The sequence below is a fragment of the Mesocricetus auratus genome, unplaced genomic scaffold (assembly GCF_017639785.1).
Source record: "Mesocricetus auratus isolate SY011 unplaced genomic scaffold, BCM_Maur_2.0 Super-Scaffold_4256, whole genome shotgun sequence".
In the NCBI taxonomy this organism is placed as follows: Eukaryota; Metazoa; Chordata; class Mammalia; order Rodentia; family Cricetidae; genus Mesocricetus; species Mesocricetus auratus.
The window spans coordinates 116478088-116495826 of NW_024429182.1; the positions used below are offsets into that span (position 1 = coordinate 116478088).

Here is a 17739-nt window from a genome sequence, read left to right on the forward strand (position 1 = left end):
GGAACTGCTTTCTGGGGACAGCAGTGAAGTAATGTGTGAGACTCTAAGAACATGTATAGTTTGGGTACAGAGAGCTTGGGACAGTGGGTTTTCCAAATTGAAAGAGCAAAATCTGTCACCCTAGACAACACAGAATGTCAGTGGTGCAGTTTGATTGGCGCCTAGTATAACTGAAAGGGTATACTTGGAGATAGAAATTGAAAGGGTCTCTTGGAACCAGAAGATGGGAGACTTGAGGGTCAGCTAAAGAGAGATACAAACATGTATCCCATCCAGATTCTAATATCAGCACTAGAAAGGAGAGGCAGTAAGCCTTAACCATATAGCAAGTTCTTGGCCATCATGTGCACCTTGACCCTGTCTCAAAACAAACAAAAGAAAAGGAAATCTTTCCTTTATTTGTTACATATTTATTGTAAAAGAGTGGAAGACAAAGTTGTGTGCATTTCGTCTATAACATGATTGATTTAACTTTTTTTTCTTGTAGTATGCTAAAGGATCTTGATGACTCTGACAAAGAGAAAGACATTCTTAGTACCTCAAAAGATTTTTTGTCAAAACCAGAGGAAATGCCTATACAGAAGCCTGATCCAAGAACCAATACAGACTGTGACGGTATAAAAACCATATGTTTCAGTTCTGTAAATAAAATAATTGTATTTGCATACTGTAGCTGCATAGTATAAAATGGTGTATGTACTGTATCCTTTGTTCTGATACCATAAATCATCCTACTTCGTTTATTAGCTAGTGTTTTTTTGTCATCCTGAACTCAACATCTCACAAGGCTCATTCTGTCTTGAAAATGCTGCTTGTTGACTCATTTCACAGGTAGAGCCAAGATTTGCCTCTATGTAAATGTAATCCTTGTTAGGTGAATTAAAAACCCCTAGAAATATTTTGTTGGTTTTTGTTTGTTTGTTTTGAGACAGGGTCTTGTTATGTAACCCAGGCAGACTTTGAACTTCTTGGCAATCCTCCTGCCTTGGCTTCTTGAGTACTGAAATTACAGAAAGTTCTGTAAATTTTACACACACATCTTTTGAGTCCTCTCTCAGCCACTCATGGTCCTGCTTCTATTCCCTGAGACCTAAGATTGTAGGCATGCAGCACCAGCCTGCCTGCCTTGCTAGACAACTGTTGGACTTCAGGGTGTACTTACTGTAGGCCATCAGGAAATGGCAGCTATTGTTACCTGCCAGTCTAGTAATCCTTCCAAAGACAGAGCATTAAGATGACTCTTTTGTTTTTATGCTCTCTTCCTAACTCCATAATTGTTTCCTCTTGTAGAGCTACAAAGCAGCATTTTGATAATATATTCTAGAGGTTTGCCTTGAGTTGACAACAAGGTCACTAGGTTGTAAATTTGACAATCATTTTCTTTAAAGTGATTTTAAAAAGAATAGTGTTTGTCTTCACTTTCCTTTGAGGCCCTACCCAGGGTTTTCCTTGTATTCTGAGGTGGGATGTAGTCTGTCTAGCAGGGAGATCTGGACTCTTTACCACTGTGTATGTGCTGGTATTTCTGAACCTGCCTTGGCTTCAAGTTTTTCAGATGATTGTAAAGTCTCTTCTTTCCAGACTGAGGCTCCTTACATAGAGAACCAGAATGACGGGGATTCAGCAGCTCACTGTTGAATACCTCACAGCCGCGTCCTTGTCCCAGAGTTGCCAGCGGACATCCACACTTCCTGGGTCTTTCTCATGCACATGGTTGTCCTGACAGTTTTAGTATGGCCCTGTTTTTCACTTTTGTCTCCTTCCTGCCCCTTAAGCCCGTCAGCTGACTGTTTCTCATCTGCGGCCATGTGGTCTCATTCTCTGAACATTTTTTTTGCCCTTTCTTATCTCCTTGCCTCTAGAGAATACTGTCTCCTGGAGCCCGTGTAAACTGACCTTTTCTCCTTCATATCATGTGAAGTTGAGTGGGCATTTTCTTTGCTTACATTACTTCCCCGAATCATTTGTTTTCTTCCTTCGTTGGAAACATCAGCTCCTCTGAAATGGTGTCTCTTAGTTGTGGGGCTTAATAAAGAAATTGGGGTGGCTTGTGAGGCAGCACACCAGCAGAGTGCTTCCCTGACATTTGGGGCTCTTTCTTTGTAATTGCTTCATAGACAAACAGATGAGTGTACAGCAGCAGCTTATGCGTGTGATGGAGCACATCTGTGAATTAGTCGATACTGTTCCTATTGATGAACTGAAAGCTCTGAATTGTGGGAACGAGTTGCTTCAACAGCGAAACATAAGGTATCGTGATCATCCTCCTCCTGGAAGATATCTGATTGCAGTTCCACTCCTCCGAGTAAAGAAACAAGCAGAACGTCCATGCTTTCTGGCCTAGACATAAGGATGATAGGCCCCATCACTGTGTTGTAAACTTACTTAATTTTCAAACCATTTGTTTAAGTTTTTGAGACAGGAAAAAATGAAAATTTTTTCTATAGTTTCTGTTGGGGTTAAAAAATGAAAGTAGACTTCACAGCTACTATAGCAAACTATTCACATCTAATATGTTCTCTTTCTTCAGGAGGGAGCTTCTGGCCAAAGCTGGTTTTAATGGAAAGGATGTCAGTCTTCTGAGTTCACTGTGGAGATGCAGGCCTGACTCACATGGTAACACTGTGCAGGGTGATTCCTGCCCTGTGGGGCATCCTAGTAAAGAGTTAAATTCTCCATCCTTTCCCTCACATTCCTTTTCTACTGAGGAATGCTTACCAACCACCACTCCAGGGAAGACAGGATTCTCAGCCACCACGAAGAATCTCCTTGAAAGGCCGTTATTGAATTCTCATTTACAGAAGTCCTTTGTAAGTAGCAACTGGGCTGAAACACTAAGGACAGAAAAAAGAAACGAAAGCACTTCTTTCCCAGGAAATGTTCTCACAAGTACTACTGTGAAAGATCAGAATAAACACGCTGCTTTAGTAAATAACTTAGAGAGAGAAGTCCAGGCTTCCTATGATATTGATAATTTTAACATTGATGACTTTGATGATGATGATGATGACGACTGGGAAAATATAATGCACAGTTTTTCAGCCAGCAAATCCTCCACGGCTGCCTACCCACCTATCAAGGAAGGTGGGCCTATTAAATCTCTGTCAGAGAGGATCTCTTCAGCCAAGACAAAGTCTCTTCCAGTGGTGTCAACTGCTCAAAATAAAATGCTCTCAGAGTCAATTCAGAATTACACTGGTAAGTCTAAAATGAATTAGATGCTTAAATATTATAGGAAAACAAAACTGTCCAAAATAAGAATTGTATAATAAAAGGCATAGCAGCACATTATTGCCTGAGCACCACATTGTTTCTATGCAAATTTCTACTGATAATATGAATTACAAATCACAATTTCAAAAGCAAGTTGCTCTTTTGTCTCTGTAGCAGCTGTAGGTTTATAAATGTGTAATTATAACCTATTGTAGTAAGGCTCTGAAGTCATCACCAATGCGCTCTGCCTTTAAACTAATATTTTCTAGTCCCTGCAACAATAAGGCCTGTGAGTGCCAAATTTTTAGTGATTTGGGGGAAGGCAAAAATAAAAAAGGTGAATTTATATGCTCTAAATATGCATATTTTTAGAATTCTGGATGATGAGAAGCAATTCATTTATAAAGGATTGAACTGGTTCATGTCTCACAACATTAAAATGTGAGGCAGCATAAGGAAGATATGAAATCAGAAATTTAATGTATATTAAGTTAATCATGGTGGCTCCCACGTTTAATAGCAGCACCTGGGAGGCTGAGGCAGGAAGATGACAGTGAGTTTGAGACTAGCCTGGACTGTAGAGTGAGACCTTGTCTCAAAACATGCTTTAAATGATCAGTGAAGGCTCATGGTGCCATGTCCTGAGCTGGGCTCTTGGACGGTTTCACAGAAGCCATATTGGAGCTCGCAGTTTAATGAGGAATGAACTAAGCCACTGCAGAAGCTCAGTAAAGCCTAAATAAATGTAAAGGCTTGCGTCAGCTCTATAAAGTTTTTTCAGAGTGCTTTTACTGAAACAAGAAGACATGTGCAAAGGTTTATGAAGTACAGCCCTCCCTATTTTTGCATTGATGACTTAATAGCTGAGTTTGTTCTTACAGTGATGCTGTTGACCTTTAAAATAGCCACTAATGGTTTTATTTTGGTGTGTTAGAATGTGTCATACTCGATGTCTGCAATTATCTCTGAGACAGTTGAGTGTTGGAGTGAGAGGAGCTGCCAGAGTTGATGTGTGAGAGCCTCTTGTTCTCTTGAACCACAGCTTCCCCAGTGAGGATGCAGAGCAGAGAGAAATGTGAGAGAGTGAAGAAGTATCTGAGAAGTTCAGGTGACACTGAGGTTTCAGACCTGGGTGACTGTGACACCATTCACAGAAACAGGGAAGTCAGAAGGCAGAGTTTGATTTACCGCACAGCTGAGAAGGGTTATTTTCAGTAGGAAAGTCATTCAAGTAGGTGTGTGTGTGTGTGTGTGTGTGTGTGTGTGTGTGTGTGTGTGTGTGTGTGTGTGTGTGTGTGTGTGTGTGTGTATGGCTTATCAGTTACAAATGCTGTTCTGAAAACCTGGGTTAGGTTCCTAGCACTCCCATGGCAGCTCACAACTGTCTGTAACTCCAGCTGTAGGGACTGCAACACCCTCTTTTGGCCTGGTATCAGGCACTCATGTAGAGCACAGACATATATGCAGACAAAAACGCTCATACCCATTAGAATAACAAATAAATTTTAAAAATGTTTTTAAAAGAAAGCAGTGTTGTACAGGCAGTTGGATGTGTGTAGGACGGGAATTTAGGAGGACATTAGGAAACAGCTAGTCTTTCTCTGCACACAGATTATGTTTAAGATTTTAAGACTAGAAAATCTCCAGATAAGAATGTGTCAAGAGCTCAGTGCTGGAAAGGGAATTCAAAGCCAGTAGCGTGGCTGGGGGGTAGTCACTGTGTGCTGCACACTGTGCTGTGTCTTGGTGATCGTGCACTACAGCCTAGCACGTACAAACCGCAGGTTTGCTTGCTAGCACAGAAGAAATAAAGCAAGTAAAAAGGGTATGACTATCTTGAAACCAAGGGGGAGGAGGAAAGATGGATAAATTGTATTGATAGGGACTACAGAAAAATCAAGGAGAGACTAGATTTAGGTCCTGAGGAACATCTGAAATTAATTGGGAAGGAAGCCGTGTAAACAGTTAAAGTATGCTGTAGAGAAAGTGTGCCATTGATTCTGCTGGGGGAAGGTGAATGCTAAACTGGTACTGTATTAATACACTCACGTTTTTTAAACATTGATTGTTTTTGTAGATAAGTTGGAACAAAATTTGTCATCAAAAAATCTGAAACATGAACATTTTCAAAGTCTTAATTTTCCTCATACAAAAGAAATGATGAAGATTTTTCATAAGAAATTTGGCTTACATAATTTTAGAACTAATCAGCTAGAGGCGATCAATGCTGCGCTGCTCGGTGAAGATTGTTTTATCCTAATGCCCACTGGTATGTATTTTTAGATATGAATTGGCAGGAGTCCATTGGCAGATGTTAAATGAAAGCTCTTTAATAGAAACAAAAAGAACAGCTCCCGTTATTCTTACTGTTTAGGGACCCTTTAAACCCCCCAAACCACAGTAAGAAAGTCTGTCACTTCAGCCTCTGTTCTGTTGACATGATAAGGTTTCTAACTCCTTAAGGATGTGAACTCACAGCTCATTGGGTTGACCTGATATAGAGTTTTTCTTTGGGAAGTTTTCTTTTTTCTAATCTAAATGAGCCTAGGAGGGAACAGAAGATGGATATGAGAGACCATGACCATTTCTGGCTAATGTTTAGTGCTCCGTGGTGGTTCTGGTCATCCATTCTGGAGTAAAGGCCCAGGCTTCCAGGGAGGGGTGTGCCATGGACAAGCCATACTGTTGAGGACAGTATGCAGTATAGCGTCCACTTGTGAGGCCCAAATGAAAAGGATGCAGCGTGGTTCTTTCTTAGCCTCAGTCTTGAAGAGACCAGGACTATGGGTTGTTATAAAAAAAAGCATCTAAGAGCTGCTCAGTGATTTGATGTTAAACACATAAGAATGTTGGCTAAGTGGTTAGGATCGGAAGCTGACTTGACATCTGAACTCTTTCAGAATGGTCTGAATTTATTTATTTCTTATTATCACATAGTCGTAGATATGGTGGGCATTGGGAGAGCTTTGTGCACGCCAAGGCACGCACACGAAGTCAGAGGACAACTTTGGAAGTCAGCTCTCAGCCTCCACCTTTACATGCCTTCCATGGCAGTCACGCTCTCATTGCCAGACTTCTTCAGTGAGCTTTCTCCAGACCTCAGACTGCTTTTAAAGATGAGACAGTGCTGGTTTGTCCACATTCCAGACTTTATTAACTAGTGACACTGTGCCTCCATTTCAACCCTGCTGTGGTTCTTGAAAGGACTTTGGCAGCCATCTAATCAGAGGCTTTCAATGGCTCTTCCCAGCTTCAGGAGCTATTTTCAAGTTCTCCCTCCCTCCCTCTTCCTTTTTCTCCCTTTCTCTTCCTCTCTTCCTCTCCCCCTCTTGTGGAAACAGGATTTCGCTGTATAGCTTTTGGACCCTGTCCTGGAACTCACTCTGTAGACCAGGCTGACCTCAAACTCACAGAGATCCTCCTGTCTCTGCCTCCCGAGTGCTGGGATTAAAGACTGGTTTCAATCTCTTGACAGATAAAATAAAAAGATTCCAAGTAGTTTCTCTTGGACAACTCTTTTTTGTGTTTTTTGTTTGTTTGCTTGAGACAGGGTTCTATGTGTATCCTTGGCTGTCCTGGAACTCAGAGATCACTTGCCTTTGCCTTCCTGCATCCCAGGTGCTGGAATTAAAGGTGTGCACCACCTGCTTTCTTTTTCATTGTTTTCTGTTAATTATGTACACATGTAGTTTTACCCTTTTATTTCATAGGAAGACTGGGACTGTTACCTTAAAAATCACAGTACTGGTAGTTAAAGCTTTATTAGAAGACTTGACCTAATGGTTTTTAAATCCTGAGGTCTATGTAGCTTAGTTATGAAAGCTATTGCCAGTGTGTGCAGAACCCTCAGCAGGGCTTGAGGTAGGAGGTAGGGTTGAGGAGTGTCTTAATACTGAGCCTAAATCTTTGTTTTTATTATTGTATATTTTATTTCATTATATTAAAAGCAGTCATGTTAGTCCTAGACTTAGGATTTTTAGAAACTGCTTATATTGCCAGAAACAAAAAGAGTTTATTCTATTTGGATTTCTCTGGTAGTCTTTTGAAATAGTTCTTTTGATTTCAGTTTCTTGCTCTGATTCTTGGTGTGCTTTTGCATGTGCCTATACAAGGTGTCCTGAAAGACTGCACATTGTTTTAATTTCCTAAAGAGTTCATTTCATTCATTAGGACAGATTGCCGGCCCTGTGGGTAATACCATTTGATGTCCTGTTAATTATTTTAAGTATTATCTTTGGTTTCCTTTTTCCTTCACACTCAAGATGGAAGCTGACAATTTGTTTCATTATTTGTCTTTTAGGAGGTGGTAAAAGTTTGTGTTACCAGCTGCCTGCCTGTGTTTCTCCTGGGGTCACAATTGTCATTTCTCCCTTGAGATCACTAATAGTAGATCAAGTTCAAAAGCTGACTTCCTTTGATGTAAGTTATTGCTTAAGCTATTAATAAAAATGTGCCTTAGAAACACATTTCAGTATGCTAGGAAATCTTATTAACTGTTGTTTGAATTATAAGAATAATTCCCAAATTGTTCTGGATATATAGCTCCATGACAGAGTGCTTCCTAGCATGCTGCAAAAAATGAAAAATAAATAAGATTAAATAGGTAGAGCATGTATTTAAATTAAGCTCTAAAGTTAATAAGCACATGTGTTAAGACACTGTGATTCAAACAACCATCTGTAATTCGTTCTGATTTTATTCTTATACAAGAATGTATTTCAGTGAGTGCTCTTACCCTATATTTTGCTGATGTAATTTTTTTACGAATATAAAGGCATTTCTTTTTTTGGCTCTTGTGAGATCATCGTAGTTCTCTTTCCCTATGCACATGTGTGTGCCTGTATACCTGTCTTTTTCTTCATTGCTGAATTGAAGGAATATGACTACATTCTACTAAGTTCTTCACATTGAGAAGAATTGATCACACTGTAATGAATCTCATCATCTCAGTGTGACAAATAGTTTGATTTTTTTTCTTCCAAAGAATGCCAGTGCAGTGATGGTGACCATTGTCCAGCTGTCCACAGTGTTACAGTCACCACCCATCGTCACTACACAATGAAACCTTGAAGGTGCATCAAAAACTTTAGAGTAGCCAGACCAACCATGGTGGCGCACACCTTTAATCTCAGCCCTTGGGAGGCAGAAATAGGACCCTCTTTGTCAGTTAGAAGCAAGCCTGACTTTCTAGCAAGTATCAGGCTAGCCAGGGTTATATTGAGATCCTGTCCCACACAGAGACATATACATATATCATGGTTTTGTTTACAGATAGAAGAGAGAAAGCAATATAGAAAATTAAAGGAACAATGGGGAGGTTTTTGCAGTTTTTCTTGACACAGAAACACCTCGCCATATACAGGCTAAGCTTCCTGAGTGCTAGGATTCCTCGTGTATGCCACCACACCTAGGTGGAAAGGCTATTTTGAGTCATGTTTAATATGAATTTTTAAAAATATATGTACTAGCTAAATATGGCACATACCTATAATCAGCACTTCGGAAGCTGATGATGGAAGAGAATCACAAGTTTGAGTCTCAGTGAGATCCTGACTTACAAAACAAAACTTAAAAATAAACATGTGTGCATTGATTGTTATTATAGTGAGATTTGTTTCTTCTGGCAGCTGTGATATGTGACTTATATTTATAAAACCTAAAAACATAATCATGTCTGATTAATATTATAAACAAAATGAAATTTAAATTATTACTTTCAACTTAGATTCCTGCTACATATCTGACGGGGGATAAGACTGACTCAGAAGCTGCAAATATTTACCTCCAATTATCAAAAAAAGACCCAATTATCAAGCTATTGTATGTTACTCCAGAAAAGGTTTGTATTAACCTCATTGTTTGCAGTGTAATATTACAACACACTAAAATACATCTGTGTTAAGAACTTGGTCATAACTTTTTATATACATTACAAGAACTAGGCCTTTGCCCCAGACTACAAATGTAAAAATTTTCCCCATCTCGTTTAGGATTCATTCTTTCTCCAGTTTGTTCTGAAATATTTGAGAGTGAGTTACAGACCTACCATTTTAACCCTAATTTACCTCATTGTGCATTTCCTGACCATATAACATTTCCTTAGTTACCACAGTGCAAAATTGCCCACCAGGAAATATACAGTGACACATACTGTTACTTAACCTATTAACCTTCTGGTAATGACCTTTGTAAAAAAGAAAATCCCAGTGTAATCTCCTTTTATCTAAGTTTCATAATTTTGACATTTTAGAAAGGTAAGGGCCAGTTTTGAATTTGTCTTGTTTCCTGCTGGTTAAATTCATGTTACTCAATCGGCAGGGATGTTGCAGATGTGGTGCCGAGCTCCCATAAACGCTATCAGAAGGCACTTGTTTTTGACTCACCCAATCACCAGTGGCGCTCGTTAACCAATCGCTTGATTGAAATAGTTCTGCCGGCTGCTTCTCCTTTGTACTTTTTCATTCCCTTTCATCTTTGTAATTAGTAGATGCCCTGTTGTAGGAGATCCCGAGACTATAGAAATACCCAGCTAGACACCAGAGCTTCCCCACAAGTTTTGGTACCCACTGATGATTCTTTCCCAGTTATTACTGTAATGAATGCCAAGTTTTGATTTTACTAATATAGTCTACTCTGGCATAATAAGAGCTGTGTATTTATCAGTGTGAACGTATGGGTTCTTAATTTATGTAGTGAGTTTCAGTCAATTATCACTATGTATTTTGATTTTCTAAATTGTTAGATTTGACTAGTGAGGAAGCTTCGTCACCTTGGCTTCTGTGTCCTTTACATATGTCCCTCTCAAGACGTGCTTGGGATGTCATTGCTTCTAGATAAAGCTAGAGTACAAACATATAACTACCTATATGTATAATACATACAGTTTTCTCCCAGATATCATGCATATGCCAAACATACATCTAAAATCCTGTTACCAGACTGGCAGGGTGTTTCAGAAGGAAAGGGTGCTTACCACATAACCCTGTGACCTGAGTTTGATGATGGGCACTCGCATGATAGAACCAAACACATTAAGTTGTCTGACCTCCACACATGTGTACCAACCTACACAAAATTAATGAATAAATGTAAAAAAAGGTAAAATGAATTAAGTGCTATTACCAAAGTGAATTCAGTTATCTTCAGATATGCTGAGGCAGAAAAAAAATTTTTGAGCCATTAACCTGCTAAGTAAAACTGTTGAATGTGAGTGAACATACTAAAATTCTGTCTTTTTCTTGTGTATGGGTTCGTCGTTGTAATGGGGGCAATTGTAATGGTAGTGGTGATCATTCAGGTGGTGTGTTTATAACTCCCCTGTCTCTGATCTAGGTCTGTGCAAGTAACAGGCTGATTTCCACTCTGGAGAATCTATATGAGCGGAAGCTCTTGGCACGCTTTGTCATTGATGAAGCACACTGTGTGAGTCAGGTAAGTCAGTCTCAATAAGTATCGATGTTTATTCCACCGTAGTGCTCAGAGCCAGCCGCAGCGCTGATGCGCAGCACACACCGCATGAATATTCTGCTGCCTCCCGTGTTGGCTTTCATAGAAGAGACATACAAATAATCTGTTTTTGTGTTTGTGTTTCCAGTTAGGGTTTCTCTGTATAGCTTTGGAGGCTGTCCTGGAACTCCCTCTGTAGACCAGGCTGGCCTTAAACTCACAGAGATCCGCCTGCCTCTGCCTCCCGAGTGCTGGGATTAAAGACGTGTGCCACCACCACCCAGCTGATACACAAATAATCTGAAAGCAGTTTTTTTCCAATTAGTGGGGTCATGATTTTCGTCAAGATTACAAAAGGATGAATATGCTTCGACAGAAGTTTCCTTCAGTTCCAGTGATGGCTCTCACGGCCACTGCGAACCCCAGGGTACAGAAGGACATCCTCACGCAGCTGAAGATCCTCAGACCTCAGGTGTAAGTTGTTAAAGGTGTGCATGGCGTTTGAGTCTCAGCTTCTTTCTGTACATCGGGGTCTTCTGTTGGCCTTAACATTACAAGTATCCAGATTATACCCAGGGCAGTTAAATTAGAATTTTTGAAGCTGGAAGATTTTTTTAATCCTCAAGTGATTCCAGGTACAGTAAAATTTGGGAACAGAATCTGAGATTTTTCTTTACTTGACAAAACTCCAGAGCAGCTGAGCTGGCCCAGCACATAAAGAAAGGTACTTGCGGCCAGGCCTGATTGTTGGAGCTCAACCCCTGGCGTCTCTGCGGTAGAATGAGAACTCTGGCACCTTCCTGCCTTGTTGCCTTTTGGCCTCCACAAGTAAGCCCTAATAGACAAACAAATAAACATAAACAAAAGTAAAATTATCCCATCCTATACCGAGGAACTGAGAAATCAAATTTGGTACTAGGCGACCCTGGTGTAATCCTCTTAAAAGATTAGCTTTTACATATCTTATTTTGGCTTCCACACTCCAAAGTGTACTTCATGAAATGAACAGATGACCCTGCTGTCATTTTTTTTTCTTAAAAGTCTCAGTTATATTTATATGCACGATTTGAGAAGAGTCTAGAACCCTCTTTGAAGAGCCTTTCACTTGGATTCCATTGTTTTAGCTTCAGCACAGTGGCTGTGCCTTAATCTGCCTTTTTAGCCAGCAATTGCAACTCTGCAGTTACCAGCCTGCTCTTCTGGCAGCAGCCTGAGTGCAGCCTGGTGAGAATCTGTTCCTGAAGGCACTGGCACTACCGTTGCCTAAAGGTAGCTTTAACTAAATCTCTATCATTCTATTTATAAGTAAGACTTGAGGTTCAGAGGCTGGGGTGAAAACCTGCTAGCTAACCTTCTCCTTGCTAGCATCTCTGAAAGAGACCATCCTTCTGCTCCAACAAACATAAAAGCTGTGCCACTCAAGATCCCTCCTTACTCCTTCTGACGCATCCGTCTCTTCCAGATGTCCTCTGATGCTCTGTGATTACCTTCTGTCAACTAGTTGCTAACTCAGCCTCCTGACCCAGGGTTAATTTTACTTAACACAAATGCAAACTTGGGGTTCACAGTATGATCTAATATCCCCCATCACTTCATCTCAGCAACATGCTTCTTCCTACCACCAAATCCATAACTATTGGTAATGAAAGCCACTTGAAAATATTCTGCCGTGTATATTTAGGTTATATTAGGCTGTTGTCCCTCTGCCTGAGTTTGCTGAGATAGATGCATTCTTTATTATGTTCATTTGCTCAGCAAATACTTAACTTAGGTTTGTGTACTGAGGTTTTGAGGTTGAGGTAGAATGCCTGAAGGAATAATGGCTGAACAGAGTATTGAGGTGGATTATTTTTAAATGATTTGTTTTTATTTTATGTGTATGAGTGTTTGTCTGCATGTCTATCTGGTACATGTGTACCTGGTACCCATAGAAACCAGAAGATGTCAATCAGATCCCTGGGACTGGAATTACAGATGATTGTAAGCTACCATGTGGGCGCTGGGAACTGAACCTGGATCCTCTGGAAGAGCAGCAGGTTCTTAACTGCTGAGCCACCTCTCCAGCTCGCCTTGTCCCCGGTGGATTTTTTTTTTTTTTTTTTTTTTTTGGTTTTTTGAGACCGGGTTTCTCTGTGGCTTTGGAGGCTGTCCTGGAACTAGCTCTTATAAACCAGGCTGGTGTCGAACTCACAAAGATCCGCCTGCCTCTGCCTCCCGAGTGCTGGGATTAAAAGCGTGCGCCACCAATGCCCGGCCCCAGTGCATTTTTAAAGCACAGCTTTTGTTCACTTAAATAACAAGCTGATATGGTGGCACATGCATGTAGACCCAGCTTTTCAGGAGTTGGAAATGGCCTAGGCACCATCATAAGACCCAGCCTCCAAAGAGAAAGAAAGAGAAACTGGCTGTGTAAATGTGAACATAACAGTGGTGCATGCCTTTAGTCCCAGCACCTGATAGACTAGAGGCAGGCCAGCCTGGTCTACATATCAAGTTCTAGGCCAGCCAGGGTTACATATTGAGACCTTGCCCCTCCCCCATACTGTAAGCATAAAAGTAATAAAGTTCACACACAGTACACATGAATGCAGGCAAAGCAAACACTCATACATATAAAATGAATAAATCTAAATAAAAACAACAAAGAAGCTCTCAGAGAGTTATTCCCTAACTTCAAATTCTTTACGAAGCCTTTGGGGTCGTGAGCTATTGGAGTTGCAGAGTCTTCTCAGATCAGATTGGCAGCTGCTGAATCTCAGAACTAAAGCAAGCAGTTCATGCAGTACTTTGGGTTCCTTTAAGTTGTTTGGTACCAGCATGAAAATACTTAGTTGCTAATAGCTCTTTTACATACCACTAATGACCATACTTGAATGCAAGAACTTTAGAGTTCTCAGAATTTTGTGTGTATAATCACAAAATGTGGAATGCAATGTTTTAATCTAATGTTACTTGCAATAAGGAATATTTATGTAAATTTGAGGTAAGAGATGTATCTTGCTTCCATATTAGATATGTGCCTTAACACTATATTTAAAATGTTATACTTTAGGTTTTAATAAATGCTGAATGCTAGAAATTTGTTCCTACAAATGTTATACTTTGTTTAAAAATGTTTCATCTCCGCCCCCTTCCCCCACACTCCACCCCCTCTTCATGGTTTTTGTTGAGATGTTGCACTTCCCACATGCTGTGATTACAGGTGTGCACCACCATGCTGGGTTATGGATGGATGGATGGATGGATGGATGGATGGATGGATGGATGGATGGATGGATGGATGTGTACATACACACATGCTTCTGGAGGCCAGAAGTCAATGTTGGGCATTGTTCCTTAGGAGACATCCACCTTGTTTTTTGGAGATAGGATTTCCTTGACCTGGAGTTTGCCATGTTGGCTAGACTGACTGACCAGAAAGGTCCAGGGATCCACCTGTCTCTGCTTTCCCAGTGCTGGGATTACAAGTACTAAACAAATGCTGTACCACTGAGATGTCAGTTATATTAATTGGCAAAAGACCAGAGTCAGAAGAAGTCACGTAAATTCCCTTGCATTTGAATGACTTTCTGGAAATATAGGACTTACGTTTTATGTGTGAATGAACAGTGCACCTGTTGATCTAGAGGTAGACACCTTGAGTCTCTTTCCTGGAACTGTGAGAAAGCAATGTGCCTGAGAACTCGAAAGTATCCATATCTGGATGCTAGCACATGATTCTTTGTGCATATCTGATACTCGTTAAGAATGAGTAAGCGAAACATATGGAAGCGTTTGGTACATGTGGGTAAAATGTAACTCTGTTGATTACTTAATAGATTTGCTATTTCTGCTTTAGGAACTTACAACTCCCATAGTAGAAGTAGATTTTAAGAAGCGCTTTCTGAGACACTGTTCCCTGATCTTTTTCTGCCAGTAGGTCCTATTTGTATTACTTTGCCAACAGCTGCCATGTCGTGGTGTTCGTGAAGTCAGGTGCTCCCAGGTTTAGAGTGGTGGCCCAGGCGCCTCTCTTCCTATAGTTCTGGGATGATATTCTTCCTCTTGAGCTTGTGAAGTCCGAGAATGGCTAGTTATTAAACACAAGATCTCCTGCTGTTCTCGGAGGACCCTACAGGTGAACCAGGGGAGACCAGAGTCAGACCCAGGTTTAACAGCTTCAGTGATAGCTGACACAGCTTGCCCCACAGTGTGCTATCTGCTGTTCCTGCTATTGTATATGACATTTTGTGTATCCGCTCTCTCAAAAGTCTTGCATGATGAGCCGGGTGTTGGTGGCGCACGCCTTTAATCCCAGCACTCGGGAGGCAGAGGCAGGCGGATCTCTGTGAGTTCGAGGCCAGCCTGGAACCTACAAAGTGAGTTCCAGGACAGCCTCCAAAGCCACAGAGAAACCCTGTCTCGAAAAACCAAAAAACAAAAAAAAAAAAAGTCTTGCATGATATATAATCCTCTATTCCTTCATTCTCTAGATATGTCACAGTCAAGTGACAAACTTGAGTCACAGCACACATGATTGAAAACCCAGCACTTGGTTTGTTTTATTTGTGTTTTTGAGACAAGGTCTCCCTATGTAGCCCTGGCTAGCCTGGAACTCACTGTGTAGACCTGTGTATAGTGCATGAGATGATGTTGGGGGTGTGAGGGTGGAGAAATGACTCAGTGGTTAGAGCACTGACTGCTCTTCCACAGGACCTGGGTTTGATTCCCAGCAATGGCACGGTGGCTCACAACCACCTGTAACTCTAGTTCCAAGGGATCTAACACTCTCTTCCTGCTTTAGAGGACACTGCTGCATAGGGTGCACAGACATACACGCAGGTAAAGCATCCATACACATAAATTATAAAAGTAAATTTTAAAAATTAAACTTTAAAAGATTGACAAGATGGCTCAGTGGGCAAAGGCACTTAATCAGTCCTGAGAACCTGAATTCATACCCAAGACACAGTGTTGGAGGGAACCAGCTTCCTCAAGTTGTCCTCTGACCTCTGTATGCCCACCATACACAATAAATAAAATGAATGTAATTTAAATTTGTTTTCATGTAGAAGTTGGTCCTCTCCTTCTACCATATGGGTCCTGGGAATTAAACTCCTGTTATCAGGCTAATCAGCGTTTACCCACTAGATTTTCTCTCCAGCCCTTTAAAGTTATTTTTAAAAGATAAAACAGTCACACAGAAATTAAGTAACTTGCAAATATAGGAGTGGGGACTACAATCCCAGAAGTCTGCCTGCAGAACCCTTTAAATAGTATTCTAAAATGCAAAAGGAAGTCATGACTAAAGATGTAATTGTAGACTAGGGTAATTAGGAAGTCAGCATTATAACCCAGTGTGGAAGCTAACAGTACAGAGAGCTCAGACGGTTTTAAAAGGATGCAGGACTCTTAGGAGGAGTGGCTTGCTAAAATGTTTCCATGGCTGTACTGGTGTCTGCCTTTGATATCATAAAACTCACCTGTCTAAGAACAGGATTCAGGGCATTGTTTTCTGGTTTTTTCACGGAGTTACACAATCATCACCACTATCTACTTTTAGCACACTTTGTCTCCCTTAAGAGCTTTGTTCTCATTATCAGCTAATCTCTTTTCCTCTCTGCCCCAGGCAACCATTCATTGACTTTCTAACTTCACAGATTTTTGCTATTCAGGACATTTTAACTACAGGTTAATTATCCCCAATGCTTGGGACCAGAAGTATTTTAAATTTGAAATTTTTCTAGGTTTGGAACATTTGCATATACATAAAGAGGTATTTTAGGGATGTGACTTAAGGCTAATTGGAGATTTATTGTTTCATATATACTTTATACACATAATTTGAAGGTATTTTTAATTTTTTTACTTCAGTTATTTAAAAACTTTTTTCATTTATTGTATGTGTGTGTTTGAGCATGCATGTACTGTGTGGGAGTCAAAAGACAGCTTGCAGAGGGTAGCTCCCTCCTTCCATGTCGGTTCCCTAGGGCTGAACTAAGGTTGGCAGGTGTAGTGGCAGGCTCCTCTGATTACAGAGGCATCTTACTAGCTTTCACTTACTCATTTTGAAACAGTATCTTACTGTGTAGTCCAGGTTGGTTTAGAACTCACTAGCTAGCTTAGTGAGTTCGCCTCAAATTTCTATCCTACCTTGGCATGAGGAGTTCAGGTGTGCACCATCCACTCAAGATTATTTTATTTATTTTCATCTTCTTTTTCTCCTTTTATTTCATCTTTTGAGATGGCAATCTCATGCATGTCAGACTATCCTCAAACTCTGTGTAACAGATGATAGCCGTGAACAAGTGGGCTTTTGTAAATAGCAACAGTTCTCTTTGTAGTTTTTTAGATTTATTTAATGTGTACGAATGTTTTGCCTGCGTGTATGTATGTGTACCATGTATATGCAGTACCTGTGGAAGTCAGAAGAGGTGGTCGAAACCCTAAGAACTGGAGTTATAGATGGTTATGAGCCACCTCGTGAGTGCTGGGAATGGAACTTGGGTCCTCTACAAGAACAAGTACTGTTAACTAATGACCACCTCTCCAGCCCCCTAAGCAAATACTGTCACCATTTTATGTTCACAATTCACAAAACACATTGTCAAAGTGTAATTTGGAGCTGCACAGATGGCTCAGTGATTAAAAGTGATTGCTGCATTTCCAGAGAACCTGAGTTCAGTTCTCAATACCTACTTTGAGCAACTTAAAACTGCCTATATCTAGCTACAGGAGATCACATGCTACCTTCTGGCCTCAGAGTGCACCCCCACTCACAGCGTATACACACAGACACATAAATAAAATAATTTTCTTTAACATTTGCCACTTAGGCTGTGAATATTTCAGTAGCACAGTATTAGCCTAGAATACATTTAGGCCCTGGGTAAATTTCCTAGCACTAGGGGGGAAGGATAGAGGAGGAAGAAAAGTGTTTTAATTCTTACAGAATTTATATACAGAGAACTAATATTTACTTTGAGACAGGATCTCTATGTAGTCCTGACTGTCTGGATCTCACTATGTAGACCAGGCTGGCTTCTAACTCCCAAAGATCTGCCTGCTTCTGCCTCCTGAGGACTGGGATAAAAGGCATGT

General features: G+C 40.6%; 1 protein-coding gene across 2 annotated transcripts in view; it reads left to right on the forward strand.

Moving 5' to 3' along the window:
• The window catches only part of Blm (BLM RecQ like helicase), a 77679-nt gene that overhangs the window by 29261 nt on the left and 30679 nt on the right, over positions 1-17739 (forward strand). For both annotated transcript variants that reach the window (XM_040729605.1, XM_040729609.1), the window contains 8 exons: positions 488-615; positions 2118-2250; positions 2531-3198; positions 5291-5482; positions 7514-7632; positions 8939-9052; positions 10546-10644; positions 10985-11133. In XM_040729605.1, coding sequence (XP_040585539.1) covers positions 488-615; positions 2118-2250; positions 2531-3198; positions 5291-5482; positions 7514-7632; positions 8939-9052; positions 10546-10644; positions 10985-11133 — 1602 coding nt within the window. The remainder of the gene's footprint in view (positions 1-487; positions 616-2117; positions 2251-2530; positions 3199-5290; positions 5483-7513; positions 7633-8938; positions 9053-10545; positions 10645-10984; positions 11134-17739) is intronic.